Raw genomic sequence first — 25,586 nt, forward strand, 5'->3', positions numbered from 1 at the left:
CAGGTCACAACAGACCCTGATCACTCCGACCAGTGACAGACCTTTCCAAATATTCCAAATTTCATCCCATTGTCATAGGAGCCAAAGGAATTTGATTGGTCAGACTCCCCCTGCTTATTATTCATTAAGGTTCTTAGTTTTTTAATAAAATAAAAACAAGATGAACATGACGGCACCTCCAGCCATTTTTATCAGTCTAAGGAAGCAGACTTGCAAACTGCGCTTGAGAAAGTTTTGGGCCGCAAAAGTACTTTCCACAATGTACCGTCTTTAAATATCCTGTGGTGTGGTTAGTTGTTTTGTAGAGTAGGTCATTGGTTATGTGTCTATTGTTAAGTGCATTAGGATGCAAATCCATTTTCCCTTACTATTGTCCTCAGTAAAAGTAATGAAGCAAACAAAGCAAATATGCATACAAAATTACACTGATCTAATTAGGTCATTAAGTACAATGACTGGGGGTATAAAAATCTCATTGTATTCACTTCTCATGATTAAACAGCAAATTATGTAACTATTAAATAGAAAATATTCTTTACAATTTTGTAATTCATTATAATTTGGCTTACTGAAGATCACCCAGAAAGAGTGATAACTCTTTGTATTAGGTCTGATATATACATCGACAAGTGTCGTACAAGAAAATTGTATTTTCAACAGAAAAAACACTCACTGCTGCGAACCTTTAGGTATTAGTCATGTCACAGACATCATACTTTGTCACGCAGTGTTGATTGGACAGCCAGACGGAACGCTGAAATTCACCGTCATGGATAGGCTACGCAGACACTTGTTGAAAAGGCGCTGGGACAGAGTATAAATCAGGCTTTAGTCTTTATAGAGTCACACCTATGACTGAAGGAGATGTGACCCGTGTGACATGCCCTGCCTGTCGTGAGAGTGGACAGCAGTAACACTGGAGCTGTCTGACACCACTGTGCAGTGAGGGTTTCTATGGCAATGCGCTGACACCGAGTGAGGTCATCATTTACACTCGCTTTTATTTTGGGCTTCTGGATAAGAGCAAAGCGGCTGAAAGAACACAACCGTGTGAAGAACTAAATTAACACATTATTACCATAATTTAAAACGGTTTAAAGCCAATTCATTATATGAATCACATGAATCTGTCTGTGTGTGTATGTCTGTCCCTGCCTGTCTGCATTCGCATGTGTGTGTATGTGTATATGTATCTCTGTGTGTGTTTGTGTGCATATATTGTTGAGGTATTAGTCAGGAGGGCGGCACGGATGGTGCAGTGGGTAGCACTGCCGCCTCACAGCAAGGAGGTCCTGGGTTCAAATTCCCGTCAGCCGGGGCCTCTCTGTGCGGAGTTTGCATGTTCTCCCCGTGTCTGCGTGGGTTTCGTCCGGGTACTCCGGTTTCCTCCCACAGTCCAAAGACATGCAGGTTAGGCTGATTGGAGAGTCTAAATTGCCCGTAGGTGTGAGTGAATGGTGTGTGTGCCCTGCGATGGACTGGCGACCTGTCCAGGGTGTATTCCTGCCTTTCGCCCAATGTATGCTGGGATAGGCTCCAGCCACCCTGCGTCCCTGTTCAGGATAAGCGGGTTCAGATAATGGATGGATGGATGGATGGATGGATGGGTATTAGTCAGGACTCAGAAAGGACCAGTCATGGTATTATAGTCTACAGTGAGGAATATCCTCACTAAGCCATGTATGATATCTGTATTAGTCCAAAATGGCCGTTCCCACAGAATGAACCCGGTGGTCTGATAATCGCTCCAGCAGCTGACCTGGCAGCCCCAGACCTGGCAACCCTCCCTAGCTTCACCGGCGAGATTAGAGAAATACAAACAGCTGTGCCTCGCAGGGACCGAGAAAACACACACGATCAGGCGAAACGGCTTCTCCTAAAGCCCGGGCACTGCGGCAGGAATGTACACAATGCGGCGCACGCTCCCCAGCGTCTCACGTACAGCAGCCCTGCCCACGTACAGTAAATCTGCTCCTCTCAGCTGCCATATTAGGTCAGTACCACCACCCTCTCCGGTGGGTCTCGGTTTCAATCTGCAAAAACAGCTGTGTTTACCCTTTAGCCTAGCGCTAGCGGTGGCTCATGTGGCGGCCAGCTGAAACTGATATGTTTGTACGAGGGTCAAGCCGTCCTAGCTTCTAGAAGCGGCCGAATCGCGCTACTCGCGTGTGGCGTTAAACACCGCCCGGACGGACGCTGGATGCAGAGGCACCCCACACCCACACCCACATCCACACCTCACACCCCACACACCCACACCTCACACCCCACACACACACCCCACACCCACCCCACACACCCCACACCTCACACCCCACACCCACACCCCACACACACACCCCACACACACACCCACACCCCACACACACACCCCACACCTCACACACCCACACCCCACACACACACCCACACACACACCCCACACACACACCCCACACACACACCCACACCTCACACCCCACACACACACCCACACCCCACACACCCCACACCTCACACCCCACACACACACCCACACCCCCACACCCCACACACACCCCACACCTCACACCCCACACCCCACACACACACCCACACCCCACACACCCACACCCACACCCCACCGTCCCCCCAAATGGATGCGTGATGTAGCATGACAGATGGATGCATGCCAGTGCTTGCTTCACACTAGTGAATGCGCATTTCACTGAATGCTTTTGTGGAATGAGTGTCCTGTGGGTAACATCTAGGCCAAAGTGTTTCTCCAATAAGTCTCTGAGCTACGCTGATGAACCAGTCCCTGGTCAAGCAGGTGGAGTGAACTGATGTTGACAGTTAACAGTAATAAAATGGAAAGCACCTAACAGTACAGAAACAGGTTTTTTTTTTGGCAACAATGGAACATACTTCTTCACAGCATAGTTTTGCAGTGTAAAATCTTTAGAATATGCTAAATATATTTGATCAATGGTGCCTTTTACTATATTTTGACTGAATACAAACATTCAAATCTATGAGGTCGGACAAATTAACATAAATAAAAATAATAATAATAAAAATAATAATAATAACAATAGATTATTATTGAGACTTTGCGTGCCTCTGTTTCACCAGTCCCTGCAGCAGAATGCTGTCCTTCCAGTCCTGGTATGGATAAATAGTTTTCATTAAGGACTTCACGTGTCTGTGTAAGGAGTGCCTTTACCATGTACACAGGGCTTTCTCAAGCCCTGCCTCCATTTATATCAAGATCAAAGACCGAGATGCAAGAGCAAACGTCTACTTCCCCAGTCAGCAACCACAACTCATCACCTCCGTCGCCAGGATGTTAGCACTGAGTAATCAATGTGAAAGCAACCAAAGAAAAACAACTAAACAAAAAAAAGAGTTTGTGCTTACTAGGTTTACGGATCTAATTCCAAAATTTATTCAATAAACCAGCTATGGTATGTGGTTTTTCAGTGTTAGTCACTGGTTGCTGAAGGTCACTGAACCAACCCCACCTCATAGTCATGCAAAGTTCACCGTTCACTCCGTGCTTGACTTTATGTGTAATGCGTGTTTGAGATGCATTTTTGTCTGTTGATTTTTGTATCCGTCTTGTTGTAACAGGTCTCTTGAAAAAGAGATCCTGGTCTCAATGAGACCACCTGTTCAAATAAAGGAATAATAATGGTGCCTTCTCAGTCAAAGTTAAAAGTAATATGACATTATATAATCGTATGTTTTACCTGAACAAACATAGTTACTTGATGTTAAATCCCCAATGCGTTTGAATTCACACTTAGCTGCTGCACTACCTGGCAGAGTAAAAAAGGATTTATGGTGTCAAATATATTGAAAATGTAGAAATTGTACAGTGAGTGCAAACAGGCTGTTGAAAGAAGCTTCTGGAAGTCTGAACCGCGCGGCGGTGAAGCGAGTCATCTGCTGGCCTTTCAGCCTCGCCGAGTCCCCAGCACAGAACTGGAGTCTGAGTCACACTAACGCTATCGCCTCCGCTCCTGTCCGTGTGTCTGTCTGCCTGCCTGTCTGTCCGCCGGAAGGACACACGGGAGAGGAACCCCAATGGGAGGGAGTGTGGGAGGAAGAGACATGCAAAGAGGAAGGAGGGAGAGGGAGGGAGGGAGAGAGAGAGAGGGAGAGAGAGGACGATGAGCAGACCAGACAGACGTAGCATTACCGCCGGTGGGTGAAAGACGTAGGTGGCAAGCTGTTCGTCTGAGCGTGAACAAAATGACATTTGGCAGGAATACATTATACATACGGAGAACACTGAATAATAACCAGCAAACCCCTCTGTGTGTTAAGGCTCTGTCACTACCCACACAATACAGAGCAAAATTCTGTGAACTGAGTTTTAAAGTACCTCTCTCAAAGCCAATCAAAGCATCCACCCCACTATCACTGTCTTAGTGTACCAGTCTCCGGATTGTCCTACTCTATGTGTGATGCATCTGCTATTTCTGTGTGTCGCCATAATTCAAAAAGTGCCTTTGGGTTCTTGAAAAGGCCTTTATATATAACATGTATTGCATTATTTGTAACATTTTAGAAAATATTTTAGAAATAAATATACATTAAATAAATTACAATATACATTTCAAGAATTATAATATGTTTATCGTTATAAAAATGATGGATGTACATCCTGGTACGTCAAACTATACTCTCATAATTATCTTTTGCCTGTAACCACCTGTAACGTATAGTAAATAGTAAATGGTTGGCATTTATGTAGCACCTCTATCCAAAGCACTGTACAATTGATGCTCATTCACTCATTGATACACACACTCACACCAACAGCGATTGGCTGCCATCCAAGGCACCAACCAGCGCATGAGGAGCATTTGGGGGGTCAGGCGTCTTGCTCGGTAACCCTCCGGCTGCCACCTGAGTCAATGTCGCCCCACAACTTATGTAGGAGAGATGTTGATGTCTGTATCAGTCAGGGATATGCAGCTATGTCAGCCCTGCCAGATTAAAGATCAGTACAACTTCAGAGTGTTACCTAAGACCAAAACACATTCGCCATGACTATAATCAAAAGCACAATCGTACAGTAACCAAAAACCATTGGCGGAATGACTGGAGCTGTCATTGAATAAGATTGCTTTTTATAAATGTTACGCCAGGAAACCGACGCCTTTGCACACACTAGAATAAACATGCTGTTCTCATTATGTCTGACTAACACAGCATGAGAATAATAATAAATTAAACACCTGGAAACCACAGTGAGGCTTGTAACAACTGATAACATAATAACTGACCGGTAATGTAATAAAATGTTGCTCTAAGTGCCAACGAACATATAATATAATTCAATAATGCAATAAATGTTGACAAATGATGACATTATTTGACACTAAAATGATGCCATTGATTGTTTTCGACATTATCCGGTTAGAAAAAAAGCAATAATGTAATAAAGCTGACTAAGAATGTAATACTTACTCAGATAAAGCAGACACCATCTGATTTAGACTGACTGTTGTTGTTAAGAGTAAAATGAATGAAGGACTGATTTGTACAGCACTTTAGCACAGCTACACAAAGTGCTGACAGTTTAATGAAACAGATACTCACATCCTTATCATTATAGTTATAGTTGCCGATGGGCCTTTTGGCAAACAAGGATTGTTCAGGCAGTTAAAAAGGGAAGAGCAATAGAGTGGCTCTGATCACTTCAGAGTGAATCTCACCAGAAAGTTGGGGAGAGTCTGGCTCTTTGTGTTAGACCCCAAATCTGGTCCTGGAATCCAAATCCAGCCCTGGCTTTCTCCTGCGTAATTAACTGAACATTTAGTGCTACTGTTTGGCCAGATGGTTTTCACACCTGACTCTACAGGGAGGGTGGAAAACCAAACCCTTGAATATCGTGGATTGAGGAACAGGCATCTACACTCTTAAACATGTCTGTACCTGGTGCTGTGCACAAAATGAACACATTAGTATTGAAAACAGACATCAGGGTGGTAAAAATAAGAGCCATTTTTCCTCGCTAAGACTCTCGCACCTGTGTTGGGTGATCTACTGTACGTAAATCCTGGCGAGACAAGGTCTTGAAGAATCTACAGTACATCAGCTCACCTGTTATTCATTTTCTCCAGTGAATCCCTTAAATGATTTATTGCACAATTTGCTTTGTTAAGAAATTCAGACCCTGGTACCTAGGGAGCCATAAGCCAGAAGTCTTTGACACAGTAAAGAGCTGGATTCAGTGCAGTCAAAGTTTTTCTGGATAGTACTGTCTATACAAGAAGTCCCACTTCGGCTGTGTCGCCACTACAGGCCAGACCAGGTCCCACTCACTCAGTTAAATAAGAATGGCCAGGAGCCGTGGTGGCGCAACAGGCTAAGATGCAGCGGACTTGCGGTTGAAGTTCGTTGCAGTTGCACACAAGGATCGGGGTTCGATTCCCGGTCCTCCCAAAAGCCAAGTTTGGCGGACTCTCGTGGAGCGGCATAATTGGCTCGCTACTCCAGAGGGAGGGACTTGGCAGGGATAGCATATCGCCGCGCACAACAGAACCCCGGGCGTGGTCATGAGCACGAGCACGAGCACGAGCACGAGCACGAGCACGAGCATGAGACGAGATGGCTGGAAGAAGGTGTGTTGAAGGTGTGTTGCTCTCCTTCGGGCCGCTGAGGGATGGGGTGTGGGTGGTTTACATTAATTGGATTAGATGGGGTACAATTGGCTACCAAATTGGGAGGAAAGGAAAAAATCGGAAATAAATTCATTTAAAAAAAAAAGAAAAGAATCACTGACATTTTTGCGCATGCAGACAAATCCAAGCATACGTGCCTTATAAACAAATTCTAATCTCCACTTTTGGCCAGCAGCTATGAGATTGCAAGAGTATCACCGCAGGTATCACCGCTGTGAAGTATGTTCGAAAAAAGGTCATGTACATTTAGGCTGTGCACATTTTATTATCAAACCTCTCCAATCGGGGGCCTGGAACATAATCGTAGCTCAGAGACTTATGGGAGAAACACTTCAGCCTGGATGTTATCCGCAGTATGTGAACTCTCCAGGATGCATGTACCGTTCTGTGAAGCAGGAACTGGCACACGTTTTCTGCCATAAAGAGCAGACTATGGTGTGTGAGATAGCCTCTGGGACCTGGTCAGACCCATTTCTATCAGGACGAGCTGCTCAGGTCTACAACACGACTCAGCACCTCAGGACACAGAGCTATCAGAGTTACTGGGCTGTGAAACTCATAAAGCCAGCCATTCCTACAAAAGCCCTGTACCAGCAATGAAAGCATAACATCAAATAAATACAATTTCAAGAACAATTCCAATATTTGCAAAAAACAAATATTAAAACCGGCTTTAATAGTGTTGGGCATCTTCGAGGTTGAATTTATTTCCAGATTGTCACTTGATCAGACCACCACCAGATTTATGAGCAAAGCATTTGCTATACGCATTTAAAATTTCCCCATCATTCATTGCCAGATCACACCCCCAGTTATAGTTACTGTATGGTCCAATCCCTGCATTACCTCAAGGCAAATGCCATATTTCATCGTCCTTTTCAAAGCGAATATGTCCCATACGTACATCAATCTTCCACTGCAGTGAACAGGTACAGACTGTAGCTTCTGTGACAGGCACAGAATGGAGGATCACGGTTCACAGACAGCTCCCACTCCCCCTCACAATGTGCTGACCTGATTCCATCTGCCTCCATTAGTCAGACGCTAACTTACTCTGTGCAGGCTCCTCTCAGTTTCACTGTCGGTGTGTGTATCTGACGCTGTGCAGAGCTGCACGCGAGTGTTTATTCACAACACAAACGCATCACAGCCAACGCTTTTCATCCCAGCTCAAGACTGTCATTTTTTAAACTTTATACTGTAGCTGTTTGCATGACAAACTAATGTCACGTTGATCTTAGAATCCATCCACAAGCATGGGGTGATATTATTTTGGACAATCTTCTGTTTGACAGTACTCACAGAACATATATCGCTATGTATCGAAAAATATACTGGAATACATTGAATAATACAATTGAAATCTGTAGTCACTGGAAATATACTTCCAGTATGTGTAGGTATAACTGTCCTTTTTGCTTAATGATTCCTTTGATCAATAATTATGTTCAGCTAAATCCCACTGAGACCAAAGCAGCAATAATTAAAATATTTAGCGATTATATTTCTCCATTAAATTACATACCGTATATATTCTATCCGTTTTTCAATACCAATATAATTTACTGTACATTTAAAGTAGCATTTTATAAAGTCAGCGTTATGTCTTGATATGACTGGAACATGTAGTTATACGCTAACAATATTAACACCACAGCCTTCCATTTTCACAGATATTTGGTAAAAATACATTTTTGTGGCACAGGCAAGGGGAGTAAAGGGCCAGTACTAAAGATGTGATTTGTTGGAAGGGAAACAATGTGCCAGTGCTTAACCGAGCTTAGACGTGTCACAGGGCTACATGAGCGTGCCTTGCACTACGTGAGCGTCTGTAGCAGACAGTCTGGAAGCTCTCAGAATAAACGTTCTATTAGCTATTTTGGAAGGAGACCAAGGCTTATCAAGAGCCTAAGCCAATGTCTTTTGCTCCTTAATGTTATATTTTTTTTCTTAGCTTGAGCCCAAAGATTCCTCTATGTGCACATACCATGTTAATTCATTCTAGGACCATCTCCGTTACCAAATGAGCAAGAGAATTGGGAGTATTCTTTACATCTTCTATTACAGAAATAACAAAAATCACAAATGCTAATAGCTTTAAGGTTGCTTTAACAGGTGCGATGTGGTTTTCTAGGTGGCGGTGCATTTGGCAAGAGAGCGCGGTGCTTTCTTCCAATCAGACACCTCGTTATTCCACAGACAGCCATCTTGAAGGTGCGATCTTTTAAAGGAGCTGTGTTAATGGAAAAATGCCAGGCTCGCTGGTTGCATTTCCGTCACTTCCATGCCGTGTGGACTTGGAGTGCCTCTAAACTGATTAGTTAGATGTGATTTGAATAACAAGGGCTCTTCAGACTGGAAATATTCAATCTGTGTGGGTCCGTGGTGAATCAGCAGATACCCACTGGAGCTCCTTGTTCAACTGCACACAATGCTGTGAACTCAATAGAGGCACTGCTCACTTCTGGGACATTGACACAGTTTTGGGCAGGAACAGTCAGCCCATCATTATTTCAAGTTGAAGAAAGAAATAGACGGATTGGCTCGTGAAGTATGACACTGATCCTAGACCTTGGACCCATGTCTATGCATGGTTAGTCATATTAGACGGGAGATGGTGTTTCAACTGGCAGAACCACAGATCCACACAGACTATGAATGCAGCGTACATAAACACAGCAGGACAATGAAAAGCGCAAAGTTCCCATTGGATTTGTCAGCGGGGATTGAAAGCGAGCGCATCGTGACTAAGCTCTCGGAAACGTCTTCACCTTTTGTCACGAGAAAAAATAAATCAAGAAATCTCCCGAAGCCCACTGCTGCTTCCCTCCCAGTCCTTCTCTTCCTCTCAGTGCTGCTCTCCCTGCGCTTCAGTGACCACGAGCACATTTTACACTCTGTTCTTAGGCTTCCAGCTCCTTCTGACTCACTTCCACCCACTTAAAAATAACTCCCTTTGAGTCCAAGTTCTGGCAAATGGCCCTCCGATTCACACTAACTTTGTTCATTTGTTCTAAACTTCAATAAATTACATTTAGGCTATTTTAAGTTTGTGGAAGAAGAAGTTAAGTTGGCGAAAGTAGAGACAAATAATGTGAACAATTAACACTTTAAATAGGGCAAAGAAGGCATATGTTAAACTTAGACCTGGCCAAAGACACTCACGAGAAGGGCAAGTGTTAGATGTTTATTTTAACTGGCTAATGTTGTATGGGTACATGGGTGGCATGGTGCAGTCTACCTCAGCACTTACCCAGAATCCTCAGCTGTGTGACGGCTCCGTGGAGGCTGAAGAACATCCACAGAGGGCGGGAGTTGTCCACGCACACCCGCATCCCAGCGTTCCTCCCGTTGTGGCTGAGAGCGACCTCTCCCTCGGCGTTGACTACAAATCCCAGGATGTCCCCGCTGTGCAGGGCCACGGGCACCCTGCACACAGCCCAGAACTCCTTGCGGTCTACCAGGGCCTCAGGGCTGGAGGGCAGGTCGCCGGGCCGGAGGGCGGAGGGGTCGCAGGTGGTGACCCCGTAGGAGAGGGAGCGGGGGCGGGCGGGGCTAGGCCTGGCGGTGACTTTGAGGAAGACCGTTTCCCCGGTGCGGAGCGGCCGCTCGGTGAAGGCCAGCGTCCGCTCCTCGCGGCTGCTCCCGCAGACCGCCACCGTCTGCTCGTCCAGCGGCCGCAGGTGGGCCCCGCGGAGGCTGTGGAAGCGGAGGTCCCCCTCCAGCTGCGGGGGGAGCAGGACGGACCGCTGAGAGTTGAGAGAGTTCTGCGGCACGGGGAAGGCCGCCGCCAGGCGCAGCTGCTCCTCATCCGCACTGAGGTCGCAGAGGCTGACGGAGAGCCGCGACTCGTCCGCGTCTCTGCGCAGGGACGACATGCGCACCGCGGCGAAGGGCCGCGGCCGCAGAGAGCTCGGCTGCATGACCTCACTTCCTGCGGGGAGACAGACGGGAGGACACCGACTTAAGACAAGCATTTTTATTCTCGCATTCAAGTTACCTTCCATGATTACTGAACTCAGTATACAAAAAACAAACAAACATGTTTGTTAATGTCAAAACAAATGTGAAAATGCAATTGAAATCCAGGCTTTTTCATATATCTGGTTAGCTCCAGGAGCGACTGATATCTCTGCACTTTAACTTTCTATGATGACCTCTTTCCATAATGTTCATATTAAGAGTGTACTTATGGCAGGGAACAGGAGGATGGGAGTCTTTCAGTTATGAGGCCTGGATGACAGTGCTTCATCACGCACCACCGGACCTCCATCAACTGAGTGCCTGTGAGTTACTGTCTGGCTGCACATGAAATGCCTTCATCTGACTCATGTCTGTGAGAGGCTGACTTGGGAACTGTGGCTGCTGATATCACATGCTGAGGAGAGCAGGCTATTGGCTGCCCTCTCCTGAACTGAAAGCAGGGGTTGCAAACTTGTGTGAGTGTGACTGGGAACTACAATCTTGGCAGAAATTGGGGGGAAAACCACCACCACCAAAAAAAAAAAAAACTTCAAAAAGGCTTAACTACTTCATGTTCTGTAAATGTCACGGATGACACATCGTTATTCCACAGAGCGAGAGAGGGAGGCTGTGCTAATATCCTGCCCTTCACCAACACGAGAGCAGCCTGGTCCCTGAATGTCACTGAGATTACCCAGCAGCCTCCTGACCTCACTGCACACCCGCTTTCCCCTCAAGGACCCGCAGGGAGCTGTGTGGCATCTGAGTCCGAGCCTGCAGGAAAACGAGAGGCCCTCGCAGGGGTGCCGCTGCTTGTGCTTAAAAACCCATCTTCTGGGAGAGCAGGGCTCCCTCCTTTAATAACACACACACCCCAGCGCAACCGACAGCGGAATTAGCGGGAGAAATTCACACGGTGGCGGAAACGGCAGCAGACTCTGCGTTAGCATTAGCATTAGCAGCTCCTGCCGTGCGAAAGTTAACTGCCGCCATCTGAAATATGCCCTGGTACTGTTTATATATAGGTCCCTGCAGCCACGGAAAGGACAAGGCATTCCCTTTAGTCCACGGAGTCTCTTTTGCTCCACTGCTTTGGTCGGTGTCACTAACAAAATGGTGCCTGCAGGCAGACCGCGGACACACAAAGCTCTTACTTTTGAAGAAAAAGGATGGACAGGGCTTTGAATAATAAGCCCTTTTCTTTATATTGACTACGCATCACCTGCAGGGCTGAAAACACAATGTTCCTCTCTGTGCAGTCCGCAGCCAGTGGTCAGCGCAGCTCGGTGACGCAACAAAATAAGCATCACTATGACACACGGCCACTGTGCAGGCCCCCCTCCCTGGGAGAGACATCGCATTCAGGCCACTTCACACCCCACACATCAAACATTGCCGCTCTCCTTCACTCACAGATCCAGAGCACATCCTCACAGCTTCTCCCGGTCACAGCTGCTCACCAGCTACAGAAAAAAGGGAGTACTTAAGCTGGGTCCCATCATGGCCGTCAGCTGAACAATCTGCCTCAGCAAAACAGCCCTACACAAAATATATAAATATATAATAAACTCACAATTGAGAGCATACAGGGGCCACATAACTGGTGTCACTGGAAATAACTAATACCAGCAGTATCTGTTCTGTTAGCACACAGTAGTATGTATTAACAGCAGACATACCCGAACACCAGCACTCTGTGTCCATTTTGATTAGTCAAATTTGATTTAATTCGTATTTTCTCAGGCAAATAAACAGATGAACTGGTCAATGTCTTGGTCATTCATATATGACAATAATCCCAGCATCAGACACAGAAAATAGACTACGTATATTTTGAGGGCGTCCAGGAAAACCAATAAACTGAGAAAGCTCAGACCATTTAAAATGCCATAAAACCACAGATAAGTAAAGGGTGTTCCTAACACTGCACACCAAAGAGATGGGACTTCCACATCAGAAGGACAGATAACCGCACATAAGAGAACATCCCAACGGTGCCCCGATACACAATATTCATCACACACTGCCACCATACAATCTGTGCAATCGTTACCTTGCAAGGGAAATTAAAGTCTCCTATCTTCTGGGCTGTTATCCATAACCTTGCAATGTGGATTGTGGCCACACTAGAGTCAACAAAGGAAAGAGGAAGTTCATTTCCCTCGCACTGTGATGGCTTACCTGTATTAGCCTTGGTCATACTGGCCCAACAGCCACCATCCATAAAGATAAGAGAATATATCCTGCTGCCCCACACCCTTTGTTTTGCTGCTGATAAGCGGGGGAATAACACAGAAAAGCAAGCACATATTGAATATTGTGAAATGTAAACTGTAGATGCATATCTAAAGTGGATGCCCACTCGCTGTCTACACATTCACCACCTGTTTAAGCAGCACCGAAATCAAATTATCCTGTTCTTGTCCCAAAAGTGGCCATTTCTCCAGGCTAAACCTGTTTCCAACCGACACCCATTTAACAGTTCTGTTTACAGACAGGTAGGCTGGTCTTTATCTCGCCGAGGACCAGAGGAGGGTGATAGACCAATAGTCAGCTTCAGCAATCACATTCACACGTGTTCCGCAATCAACCAATCACATTAACACAACTCATTTCATCCAATCGCATGCACACATTACCTCGGAGCACCTGTCTTAGACTGACAGTCAGGCCTGCCCTATGTTGCTCATTGCCTATGTTGCTCTGTGTGCTCGCCTGCTTTGCACCACTGTGCTCACCCTCAATCACCCCAGCTACCAACCCTGCACTGGCTGCTGGTTAGTTTTAGGATTGATTTTAATATCTTGTTTTTAAAGCACTCCATGGTTCAGCCCCCCCCCCCCCCCACACACACACACATCTCTGATCTCCTTCACCCATATTCTGCCCCCATGGCACTGAGGCCTCCTGCCCAACTGCTGCTCTCTGTTCCTCGGTCTCTAAAGCAAAAGGGTGACAGGGCTTTTGCTGAGGTCGCCCCGAGACTGTGGAACAAACTGCCTCTCTCTATCAGGTCTGCACCATCCATATACACCTTCAAATCCCAGCTCAAATCTCACTTCTTTTAATTCCTGTCTCTGTTGTTGTTTTTGTCGTATCTTTATGTATTTTTCACTGTTTTTATTTTTTTACATATATAGTAATTAGAAATTGTACAGCACTTCCGTTGATGGCAGTTATTTTAAACGAGCTTCATAAATAATTATGACTTGACAACCAGCTGTTGTTTGGATCTGCGTGTAGGTACTGTGGGGTTCTGGTGCTCCCCTGTTTCGTAGGGGAGATGTACTGTGCTCTCAGTAGATACGGTAGTGCACACTGGTGCGTGTGCTACCCTAACACAGTTTAGCTCAGAGACAGTCGGCTCTGCACGTATACACCTTTACAGTAGATTACAAGGACAAAAACAAAGCTGACATAAGAGCAACAAACAATGTGGCGCAACTTGGCACTTACAAGCCATTTTTAATATCCGTATTGATTAATTACATCGCTCTTAATTAGTGCTCGTAAATAAAGAGGAATGCAAGTCCTGTGAGTCACAGCATTTAAGGTCGGAGGACTTGCATGCAGTTTCTTTTTCTCAGAATTCATCAGCCTTAAACTGCCAATCCTTCTCAGGCAGGTAGAAAACACATCCTTTGTCCTTTCAAAGATTGTTTGTCAGTTTTGGGCCTTTTAGCAGAAACACATGTTTCTTGCAAAGGTTATCAGGATCAAAAGTAAAAAAAAAAAAACACTAGGAAAGTCAATATAAAATGCAATCATATTTTAGCTGTTAAATATAGAGATGACTCGCATATGAAATGTACTCATTTTTTTCCCAGTCTAACTTATGAACTCACAAACCCACACACACAGACAGACGGTATAGCTGGCTGCCACTTCAAATCTGAGTAGTGACTTAATTTGCTCAGCGAAATTCTTTTTAGGCTCAAAAACAGCAGAAAAACAAACCAGGATATTTTGTTGACACCATCAATATCATACTTCAAAGGCAGGGTTATTTTGTACAACTGCTAATTATATGAGTAGTGTGCCCTTCAGATACTCAGTACCACAATGTTCCGATGAAGAGGACAATGATGAAATGGAAAGCACAGGTTGTGCAACTGTATCTGGGAAAGAATAGTAGATGAGCTTATTTTATTGCATAACAAAATGAGACCTTCAGTACGGACTACTTTACAGAAGGTCTCATTTCATTGCATAACAAAATGAGACCTTCAGTATGGGCTACTTTACAAAAGGTAAACAACCGTGTGGGTGAATTCTACCTCAATCTCTAGAAGTGTGTTTAAATGTATAACTCAAAGCAATGATTAATCTTTAGCTCAATGATATGATAGATGCAGGCCAGGGAGAGTATACTAATGCCAATAAAAACAACAGTTCAATAATTCCATTTCTAAATGCAATGTTATTACACAAACAATCAAATCTGCTCCACATACATTAGAATCGAATACCAACACCAGATGAAACACTACTGACCTAAATGTTGATGACATTTCCAATAAATGTTTTATCCCAGCTATTTCAGTATGATAAAGACAGGTTTGTGATGGAATGATCTGTTAATGTCTCTATATTAAATTTGCTTTCATATTTATGTTAATAAAACCAGAGAACACAGAGCATGGTCAGCAGAATACATTTAACAATGCTTCCTGCTGGCCCAAATCAATTTGATGCTCATCTACAGTATTCGCTTCACTAAATCTAAAAGTGCCATGGTAATTTGAGCCCTGGCCACAAACGAAAAAAGAATATTTATAGGCACTTAATTTAATTGGCTCACTGTCCATATTTTAGGAACTTCATGATAAAATGTGTTTGAAAACAAAAGGTGAGGAAAGTTGAGTGAGGTCACAAAAGTTCAGTGCAGTTAAGGAAGGAAGTTGTGTACATTTGTATATATCACGCATGCACACACACAAACAAAAAGAAACACTCACACACACGGGTGCCTGGAGCGAGTCCTCAACATCTGAGAGGGGATTGGGACATGTGCAGGCCTTATGTTGCCCATATGACGCACAGCTAATCTGTCCATATGGGCCAGGAAGAAAGCACCGTCTCATTAATATACTGTTGGCAGAAGGTCATTTTATTGCCACTGAATAATACTTGAGAAGTGTGCCTTCATAAAATTGGGTGAAACTAGTTGAAATGCAAAGCCATGCACTACCCCCCTTGTGAGGTAAACAAATGTGCCATTTGAATACATACACTGAAGAAGGCGCACATCTTGCATGGTTCTCGGTGCAGCTTGGTGGATTGAATAGAGGATTGAAGGTTGGCTATGTCAGAGCTGTTGGGGTTTGGTGTGAAGCAGCCAGAATATCCATTTGAACATTGCGAAATGCACCAACTTTGGACCACTGTTAGCTTACAGGACTGATAATACTGTTTGCCAAATGGTACATTTCTCAGCTTTCTTTGTATTTGATTCACGCCTAACTCAACCCTTCATGGTGCTTATCATTTATCTTTTTCACCATTTTGTAAACATTACTTTTACAGTATATGCATTTTGATATTATGCAATGGAAAAAAAATTATAATTTAGATTTCAAGACAAATATCTCTTTAACAAAAACATACGGCCACCTTCGCCACTAACATTCACCATTAAATTATTTGGTGAATAAATATTTTCCCATTTTCATTGTAAAGAAAAAGAAAAAAAACGTGCAGTAGACGCATCACTTCCTGATAAATACTATAAATCTCAGTATCTGATATTTACTTTAAAGGTTCTTTTGAAGATGAAAAAAGGAAAGGCATATACCATCTGTGAAAGTGAAACAAAGGTCACTGTGTTTTTAATGAGTGTATTTGATGTGCTAAAGTAGTAGGAGGGGAGGCTTTGCTATCTATAGTGCAGTGGGGCACAACCTCTGCAAGGTCACCTCCTGATTGGAGATGGAAGGGAGGGTGCTGTCAGTGTGATTGGCTTGAGGCAGTTCAGCTTTATCCAAGCCTTGTATGACCTCATCTGTCAGGAGGGGGTGAAGGCAAGGAGACTTCACGTCTGTGTTCTTTTTTTGGAGTGCCTCCGTCCTCCATTGTTGACAGACTTAGAGTGAGGGATGGAGGTTGGCTGTTTTGGGGGTGGGTGGTTATGCGACACTTGGAAATCCTGTAATCCATTTAAAAAATAAATTAACTATCGGCTGCCACGTCAGTAATTTAGGGCGGCCTGTAGCGTAGTGCTTAAAGTAAATGACTGGGATCCCTAAGGTCGGTGGTTCTAATCCCGGTTTAGCCACAATAAGATCCGCACAGCCGCTGGGCCCTTGAGCAAGGCCCTTAACCCTGTATTGCACCAGGGGAGGATTGTCTCCTGCTTAGTCTAATAAACTGTACGTTGCCCTGGATAAGAGCGTCTGCCAAATGCCAATAATGTAATGTAATTTGTGAATTTCTCCCCTCAAAAATCCCCTCACATATCTGAGTCCTGCCATTCAACCTTCTGTTTTAGTCTGAACTTGGTTTGAAACAGACCACGCGGTGAACATGAGAGCAGTTTCTCTCCCTGTCGTCTGCAGAACATAAGCCCGTTCCTAAAGCTGATATGTTTTTTCTGGAGATAGATCTGAGCAAATAATTTGATTCACTTCCGAGGAAAATGTCATACTTTTAAGGACTGGTTAACCGACCTGTCACCAAGGTATCCAAAGCATATTAGATAGCGCTTCAGCTTAACGCAATGTGCTCAAAATGGAAGATATGTGAGTAAAAGAAAAACACCCCAAATCAAATTACATCAGTTATTTTAGCTACAAAGCGATTTGCAGTTGATTTGACCAAGCAAGGGACAATCTCCCCTGGAGCAATACGGGTTTAAGGGCCTTGCTCAAGGGCCTACAGCACAGCTCTTATTGTGGTTCCGCCGGGGTTTGAACAACCAACCGTACCTTCTGTGTCCCAGTCGAGCAAATTAGCCACTGGGCTATCAGCTGCCCTGCCCCATATAAACATAGTAAAAAAGTAAAAAATTGGTAATCGAGTTTGCAGAAAGCAGGGGAGTCCGGAGTTCCAGTTCATCTGCTAGTTTTGGATCGGCTTTACAGCCTTCTGCAGGCCTCCACATCTCAGCCGGGCCTCTATAAACATGCCCTGTCATCTACACTGAACCATACGCAAAGAATGCAGCAGAATTTCAGAGCGCTGATTATGAAAAGCAACATTTGGAGTTCTCCAGTGATTCCCTCTGACCGCGAACACATTTCCTCAATTACGCCCTTGTATTGTTTTGGACAAGGGAACCCCCCCCATGGAACGAACATATGGGGAGTTTGCTATTGATAATACATTTCTCAGCCATCTGAAAGTGATTATGGCTTTTTCTCCAGTGCCTTAAGATCTGGAATACACAGATCTGAGGTCCCCTGAATCCTGGCTTTATGACGTTTAAAGATATAAATTATTATCTAATTGTGTTTCTGCAAGATATCACTGAAGTAATTCAATCAGAGATGTACGCTGCTATACAGATACATTTTTTGTTAATAAGTTAAACATGTTGAACTCGCTGGTAACAAACTGCCGATGGCTAAAAACAGCGCATACTGTAAGTAAAATTTTAAACATTAAATCACAAGGTCATTTTACGCGATTGCTCTGCCAACATGAGCATGCATACATTACTCCTACAAAAACATTTTTATACACATCTTGTGTGTTGAATTCCAGTACACCATTATGCCATTATCTCAGTTCTCAGACTTTCAAAATTAGCAGTGTTGACATTTGCTTTTCTATGCCAGGATGGGAAAAGAATATGAATTGTGCAAGCGGGGAGTTCCATCTTAGCCATAAACTGGGAAAAAAAAAGAAAATCAGAATTTAATCTCTTAAAGCCAGTTTATAGTCCAGCGTCAGGGTGTCGCTTGACTAAAATTGCAGAACGTTTGTGAATGGTCTATCATCGCCTAACGTAGACTGTGGTCATTGTCTTCAGCAAAAATATGTAAATGCACTCCAGTCACCCAGAGTATAAACCAACGATCTGTCGCTGGGCCATAAACTGGCCTTGACACTTTATCCAGGTTGAAATGCCAAATAATCATATGATCGCGTGCTCTATTATTTCTGGAGGGTTGAACAGGGTTGAAACAGTTGGTTATTTAAGGAGAGTAATAGCGGGCTTTCACATATTCCAATTAGCCAAATGTTTAAAATACAGCAGGTCTTAGGCCTTATCCACGTTCAGCTCCATAAGAGGTTTTCTATTGATTTAACGAGTTTCACCAAAGGACTATGCACATTATTAATACCATTCTGCAACAAGGCGTATTATTTTTGGGGCTTTCATTTGTAAGCATTGGATCTTTAATTTGGACCATTAGTTTGGAATTGTTTACTTTAGCGAATTCAAGCCTTCAGGCCAATCAGATGCCTTCATCAATCTAAGCTAACAAAGCATAGCCATTCATTTCACTCTCTCTCTCGGTCTCTTTTATTTACAGAAAAAACACAAACGTCTGCAGAAGTGTACAGCGCTTAACGGTCCAGATGACTTTAAGTCATATAATCGTACACATCTCAGCAAATCTGGTGTGAACGCTACGGAATAATTTATTGCACTTGCTCATATGAAATAAGCTGAACCAGACCTGGGCTGTTTTCAGCAGATGGGAAATAGCATTCCTCAAAGTGCCCATTGTATGTGAACTCCACATTTGCCAAGTTAGAGGAACCAGCTTCTCATGGTAGTCCGGGCAGCAGAGATCCCATCTTCTGACACAGATCTACTCCTTCTGACTGGCCCCTTGACCCTCTGCAGAAACTGGATAGGTTTACTTTTGTGAATTTCCTTCTGTTGTAGCAATGGCATTGGCATAGCTTTACCTGTATGGTGGCATTTACCATTGTTTTTTTTGACCATCTTTAGACTTATTGGTAATAATTTCCATTATTGGTGATACTCTCAGGAATCACTAATGTTCTCCATTTTTTTGTCGCACTGGATAAGCGTCTGATAACTGAAATAAGATACTGTACTTTGAGAGGATGTATTTATATTACCCATAAATCATTATTTGGTGTGTGTTTCATTTCTCAGCATGCTCATGGTTAAAATTTGAAACATTTTGTAAAACTTAGCATTTCTATCATAATAGTACGACAGACCCGGGATAAGCCCAAAGAAAAAAGTTGCTGCTGGAACTCAGAATATTGGTTTGGTAAATGCGGTTGGATTTGTATCTACAACTTTGTGGTCAATGGTGTTGCAGCCTTGAGAAAATGTTTGTATTCCAGAGAATTAAAATCAACCATGTTCAAAAACTCCATGTGGGTGTATGGCAAGAATAACTAATCAGATCTAAACAAAACAGGTCTGTGCTGGGACCACATTCCAACTGATCACATCTCCAACTGAGTTGAGAAAAAGGTTCTCAGTTTTTACAATCGAGTGTGACAAAGACATCAATTGTGTTGCAATCACTCAAAACATTTTCATTTAATGTGAAAGATTTTCAATTTATACTGTACACAAATAAAAATTTACTTTCCAGCTTGCACAGCACAGAAATGTGATCATTGGACGTAGTCATGAAACTTGGATACAAAACAAATATTCGCAATGACATATTGGAAGTGAAATGCTTATAAAAACAGGCCTGTACCACATGCTGAATAAGCTGTAATAAATTCATTTCAGATCACACAGCTCAAGCGGGCTCCGGCCAAGACCGCGTCGATTACAGATGGTTTTATATCAGCGCTGACACCTTTTAGTTCAGCCCTGGTCTGAAATGACACATTCTATGAGCTTCTAACTGACTGCTCCACCAACCGTATGACACGTTGTCAGTGATAGTGATTGCATTGACGCGTTTTCAAAAGCCACTCAGGAAATACCACCTCAGCCCTCTCTGTCCCTCATCCATAAAGCTGTCACGGTTCATTTTCATGGTCAGGACTGTTTATTTTCACTGCGAAACACACCAAAAAAGAACCCCGTTACACAAAAATGTCATTATTAATATGAATATTTATTTTGAGGCGATCTCCTTGTCCTTAATTATTCCAAATAAGAATCATAACAGGCTATTGAAAGAGATTACTTTTTTAAATTTATAGTTTCAGTTATGAATTCTATTGTTTTTCACTATTGGTGAACCGTTGGTTAAAGTAAAATAACACATGCAAATTTGCATCAGGTTTGAACTCATAAATCATCAGTAAACAAAGGGCTGGACTTTTTGTCCTTAACCCAACTACTTGATGAACGGAATGAACCACAAACCTCCAAAAAAGATGGAAAATATGGCGCAAATGTGTGAATAGCACTAAAAACCGCAGTGGTGTAATCATGGGTGGGAGTGTGGTGTGGTGGTTGATGAGCTGGATTCAAAGCGATAAAATGTACCCACAGAACAACGGCCTGGACTCAATCACCGTTTGAATCCTTAAATTCGACTTACACAATTGTTACTTACGTTCTTCCACAAACATGGTTTGCCAGCTTCTGCAATTACCAAAATTAACTTGTGTTTTTAGGGTTGCATTTGGGCAAATAGTCCAATTTAATTATGCAATTTAATTGTGTTGGAAAATTGGAAAACCCTAAAACTTGCAAGTATTTGTAAAAACAAAGTTTAGTGTTGTTTTAAATTTTTTACTAAATCTACAATGCTTGTGTACCTTTTGCAAAAGTCACAGCACTGAACAGCATCAGTAAATATATCAAACTATACAACATTCACATATTTATTAACATTCATTCGATATGTGAGCTACTGTAGAGAAATATTCCCACATAACAGAAAACTGTTTCAGATTAAGCATTTAAGTAAATAGCAAAATAGTCACTCTTCCAAGATACCCTGACAAGATACGAGTAATCCTGCTGATTATAAAGTACACCTTTAAATATCCCTACCCACAAGGTCTAATTCATCATAATCAGAGGTCACGGATTGAAATACCATCATATTTAATTATACTGATTTAAATACTGCCATAAGTATTGAGAACAATGTTTAAAAACATTTCCAACAAGCTGTACTAACATCCTCAGGCTCATCCTGTTAACACTTTCAGTCACCATGAAGTGGATCCACCAAAATCCCATGGGGTTTTGGCTTTGGTTGAAAAAATTTAGAATGGGGCACAAAATAGTAAAGCAGTTCTTTTGATTTGCTGAAAAAGTTTGATTCGTTGAGTCGTTTCGGTAGTTGAGTGACGTACGGCACTCTTGGGACAGAAAGGGTTAAGCACATAAGGAGGCATTCTCAGGTACGTCTGATTTCTGAGGCCGTTTTTTCCATTGATGGCTGTTCTTTAGTGAAATGTAGGTTTTCTGCAGGTAAGTGAACAAACAGCTGCACTCTCTCTACGCAGCATCAGCAATTATGATAGGTTGTGAGTAGCGATGTGACAGGTACTTATGGAACCACACACCTACATTACTGGCCTCAAGGCACCGGGAACAGCCAGTTACATGACCTCACCCAGATTCACAGCCTGGCCGGCCTAACGTGGTGACTTATTGATGATGCACTGTAGGGCAGCTAAGGACTGAGCTTTTTCCCAATATCAGACTAACAGGAGATTGATTTCTACATGAGAACTGGAACAGGAAAACCAATCAAATCAATCACACACAAGCAAGCTGAAATCCTTTCTGACTGACCTATAGCCCTCAGCGTGGAGTGAGAGTGCTGCTCTTTGCTGCACTCCAATAAGAGTCTGCACAATCCAGGAGACAGGACTCAACATTATGCCTGACGCCTTCATACATTTGCATCATCAGGCACCCAGCTCCTGCTGGATGGCTGAAGCTAAGCAGGTGTGGACTTGGTTGATACTCGGAGGGGGACCTCCTGGGAAAACTAAGTTGCTGCTGGAAGTGGTCTTGGCAGGCCAGTAGGGGGTGATCTTCCATCTGTTCAAATTATCCCCAATGCCCCAGCACAGTGATGGGGACTCTGTGCAGTAGGAGATGCCGTCTTTCAGATGAGATGGTAAACCTAGGTCCTGACCTGTGGTCATTAAGGATCCTATGATACTTTCCACAAAGATTAGGGGGCTCCCTGGTGTCCTGGCTAAATTCCCAAAATTCTTTCAACCTGCCACCTATTCACCCCCTGATTCAATTGGCAATACACTGTACTCTTCCACTCCACCTCAGCTGATGTGTGGTGAGTGTTCTGCTGCAAAATGGCAGTCATGCATCACCCAGCTGACTGCTACACATTGGTGGTGGTTGAGGAGATTTTCCCCCCCAACCCATCACTGTAAAGTGCTTTGAGTGTGTAGAATCTATAAATGATCTATTCATCTATGCAGCCGAAAAACAATCATTTGTTGACACAATTGCACGTCTCTGCAACTCATAAGATCATTTCCACAATGTGTTTACTAAAAAATACTTTGCAAATATTGCATGTAATTTCATTGTGCCTAAATTATGTTTATTGTCATTTCATTTTCTCTGAATAATGGCTTCTCAAAAGAACATGTGGCACTAGCATTCCTGTTTATACGCTTAAATTGTCATTTTCAGGAAACTTTTTATAAAATACATTCACTGTTATATATTATGGTTAGCAAGTATATCTATTAAAAACACATTAACTTTTGCAATTACTCTGTAAAGATAACACACCACACTTAAGACTTTTGCATACTGCAACAACAGTACTTAGCGCTGTTGTGTGAAATACATGTCAATCTGATGAGAATCATAAACAGCTGTACATAATTCCACCAGGCTCAGGCTGCTGATTACATTTCCAAGTGTCAGTCATCTTTACGGTTTCAATTTACCCAAAATTTAGTTTGATACATTCTTTTGGCAGCAATGTGTGCTTGAAAATGGTCAGTCAGCTCAATGAAACCGGAGAAAGCTACTTGGATTTTTGCCATTTTTGCCGTGAAGGTTGGGCTGTTAGCTAATAGCCTAGTGCAGTAGATATTAATCCTGCTACATTTCGATGAAAACTAAGGGGAAATTAATGTGTGCCTTGCAGTGTGAGGATCCATACCAGTGGTTCTGTGCATCCCTCAGGGTTCAGGACAATTAGCACTAAAGCCACCACAAGATGGTGTCCACAGCTGCTCTCCACAGCTCCCTCCATGAATCTTTTTAAAATCCTTTATTTAACCAGGGGAGGCCCATTGAGAACAGCTTTCGCTTTTCCAAGGATGGCCTGGGAGAATTGCCAGAAAGAACAGTTGCAAGTGGGGAGAGTGAGAGGGAAAAGTCCCTGGAGCAGTTTTTGGGTTTACAAGATAATATTTCGCCACCAAAATTTGTTTCCAATAATGTATCATTTGTCCCATTTGCACTTCCATAGAAAGTTCTGGAAGCTGGTGTAAATATGAATTAGATTTTCATGTACATTTTGCATTGTTGACTGGTAAGAAAGCACACAGCGTTTGTAATTGTTGTTTCTTGTCTTCTATAGCAATAAAATATTGATTTTTGAGGATGTCTCGGAATGGCTAAAGCACATTCTCCCCTAGCTAATATGAATTTGGACAGTGAATCAGAAAAGAGAAGCAAGAGGAAAGCACTGGATTTGACAGACTGTAAGTATTTACTAGTTATTAGCTAATAGCTATTGTTTGCACTATTTCAATGTTATAGCTAGCCAGCCAAGTTAGCTACTTTATTTTTTCCACTTTGCCTTACCACTTACATGTATGTTAGAGTATTTGTTTGGAGGATTCATTCGCTGACTTGGGCTACTGTTTAGCTTGAATGTTTAGCTAGCATTTGAGCTTATGGCATTTTTTTTGTTCATACTTCTTGTGATGACTAAGTGTGCTTGCTAACGGGGCTCTGGTGGACAAATATAAATGTTTTATATAGGACAAAAAACATTCTCTTCTTGTTTGGGGAGGTTTTGGGTAGGTTTCTTTTAAGACCCTATGCGGTTGAAAATATAGTCATTCCCACTGGGAAATGATGCAGAAGTATCATGAGTCAAAACAGAAATATGTTTATTTTATGATGTTCCACAATGCACAATTTATCCATTTGGATAGATTTGGGGACACAAAGGGACATCAGGGTACATTGCTCACATTTTGCTTCATAGATCTTTAGTAGTTCTATCTATCACCCTCACATTTTGCACACTTGTGGTCAAGGAGTGTATAATTCAGGAAATGTATAGCTTTAGCTCCTACCTTTCTTTTTTGTGTATTGTATCTGTAGCACTTTATATCTAAATAATGAAAATATTGGCATTGTAAATGCGTCATGTAAGCCATTTCTCAAGTCTCTGTGATGCTCATCTCTCGAGTCATAAAGCCTCAAAGTAGAACACTGCAAAAATGTGTAAGGCCTGCCAGATTTGCGATCTGCGCAAAGGGGTTATGGGCCTTGCTCAAGGGCCCAAAGGCAGAGTTCTTCCTTCTGCATTCAGCAACCTAACATCATCTCTCCAGCATCCCCAGGTGCCTGCCAGGGGCCTTGAACCAGCACCTCTACAACTCTTCACAAATTTCCCCCATGGGGATCTATGAAGGAATATCTACAGTTGCAAGTCAACCTACCACAAGGCTACCCTGCCAGCCGAACCAAAACCGGAACAGCAAGTGATATCTTTAAGATAACGGCCAAGCGACACACAACATCGTTCAAACAGGAAGAAGTGCTGAGGACAGGAAACACATTTTCTATTAACGACGAACAAAAGAGTCCTGTCAGCAAAAGAGGGCCAGGCTTTAACTACAGCAAACAGCAAAGACAAACAGTACAGAGTGCTTCCTTAAATAACACCATAACAATTTAGACAGAGTCCTTAGCCTAGCACAAGTAAACAATCCGTTGCTGTTGTAAAATGTTGATATATTTGTTGTGGCACAGTGCTGAAGCAGCATATACTGATACTATTGGACAGAAAGCACCTCTGATGTGTTTACAGTAAGCGGAGGTCAAGTCTCAATTGCAGTCCACACGAAGGGAGTTAGCGGATGTCTCTGGATAAAAATCAATAG

At 43.1% G+C, this 25,586-nt stretch overlaps 1 protein-coding gene across 4 annotated transcripts in view; it reads right to left on the reverse strand.

The window, feature by feature from the left end:
* LOC133118257 (E3 ubiquitin-protein ligase NEURL1-like) overlaps nucleotides 1-25,586 on the reverse strand; it is a 70,882-nt gene that overhangs the window by 7,160 nt on the left and 38,136 nt on the right. For all 4 annotated transcript variants that reach the window (XM_061228094.1, XM_061228098.1, XM_061228097.1 and 1 more), the window contains exon 4: nucleotides 9,910-10,590. In XM_061228094.1, coding sequence (XP_061084078.1) covers nucleotides 9,910-10,590 — 681 coding nt within the window. The remainder of the gene's footprint in view (nucleotides 1-9,909; nucleotides 10,591-25,586) is intronic.

The sequence above is a fragment of the Conger conger genome, chromosome 18 (genome assembly GCF_963514075.1).
Source record: "Conger conger chromosome 18, fConCon1.1, whole genome shotgun sequence".
Lineage (NCBI taxonomy): Eukaryota > Metazoa > Chordata > Actinopteri > Anguilliformes > Congridae > Conger > Conger conger.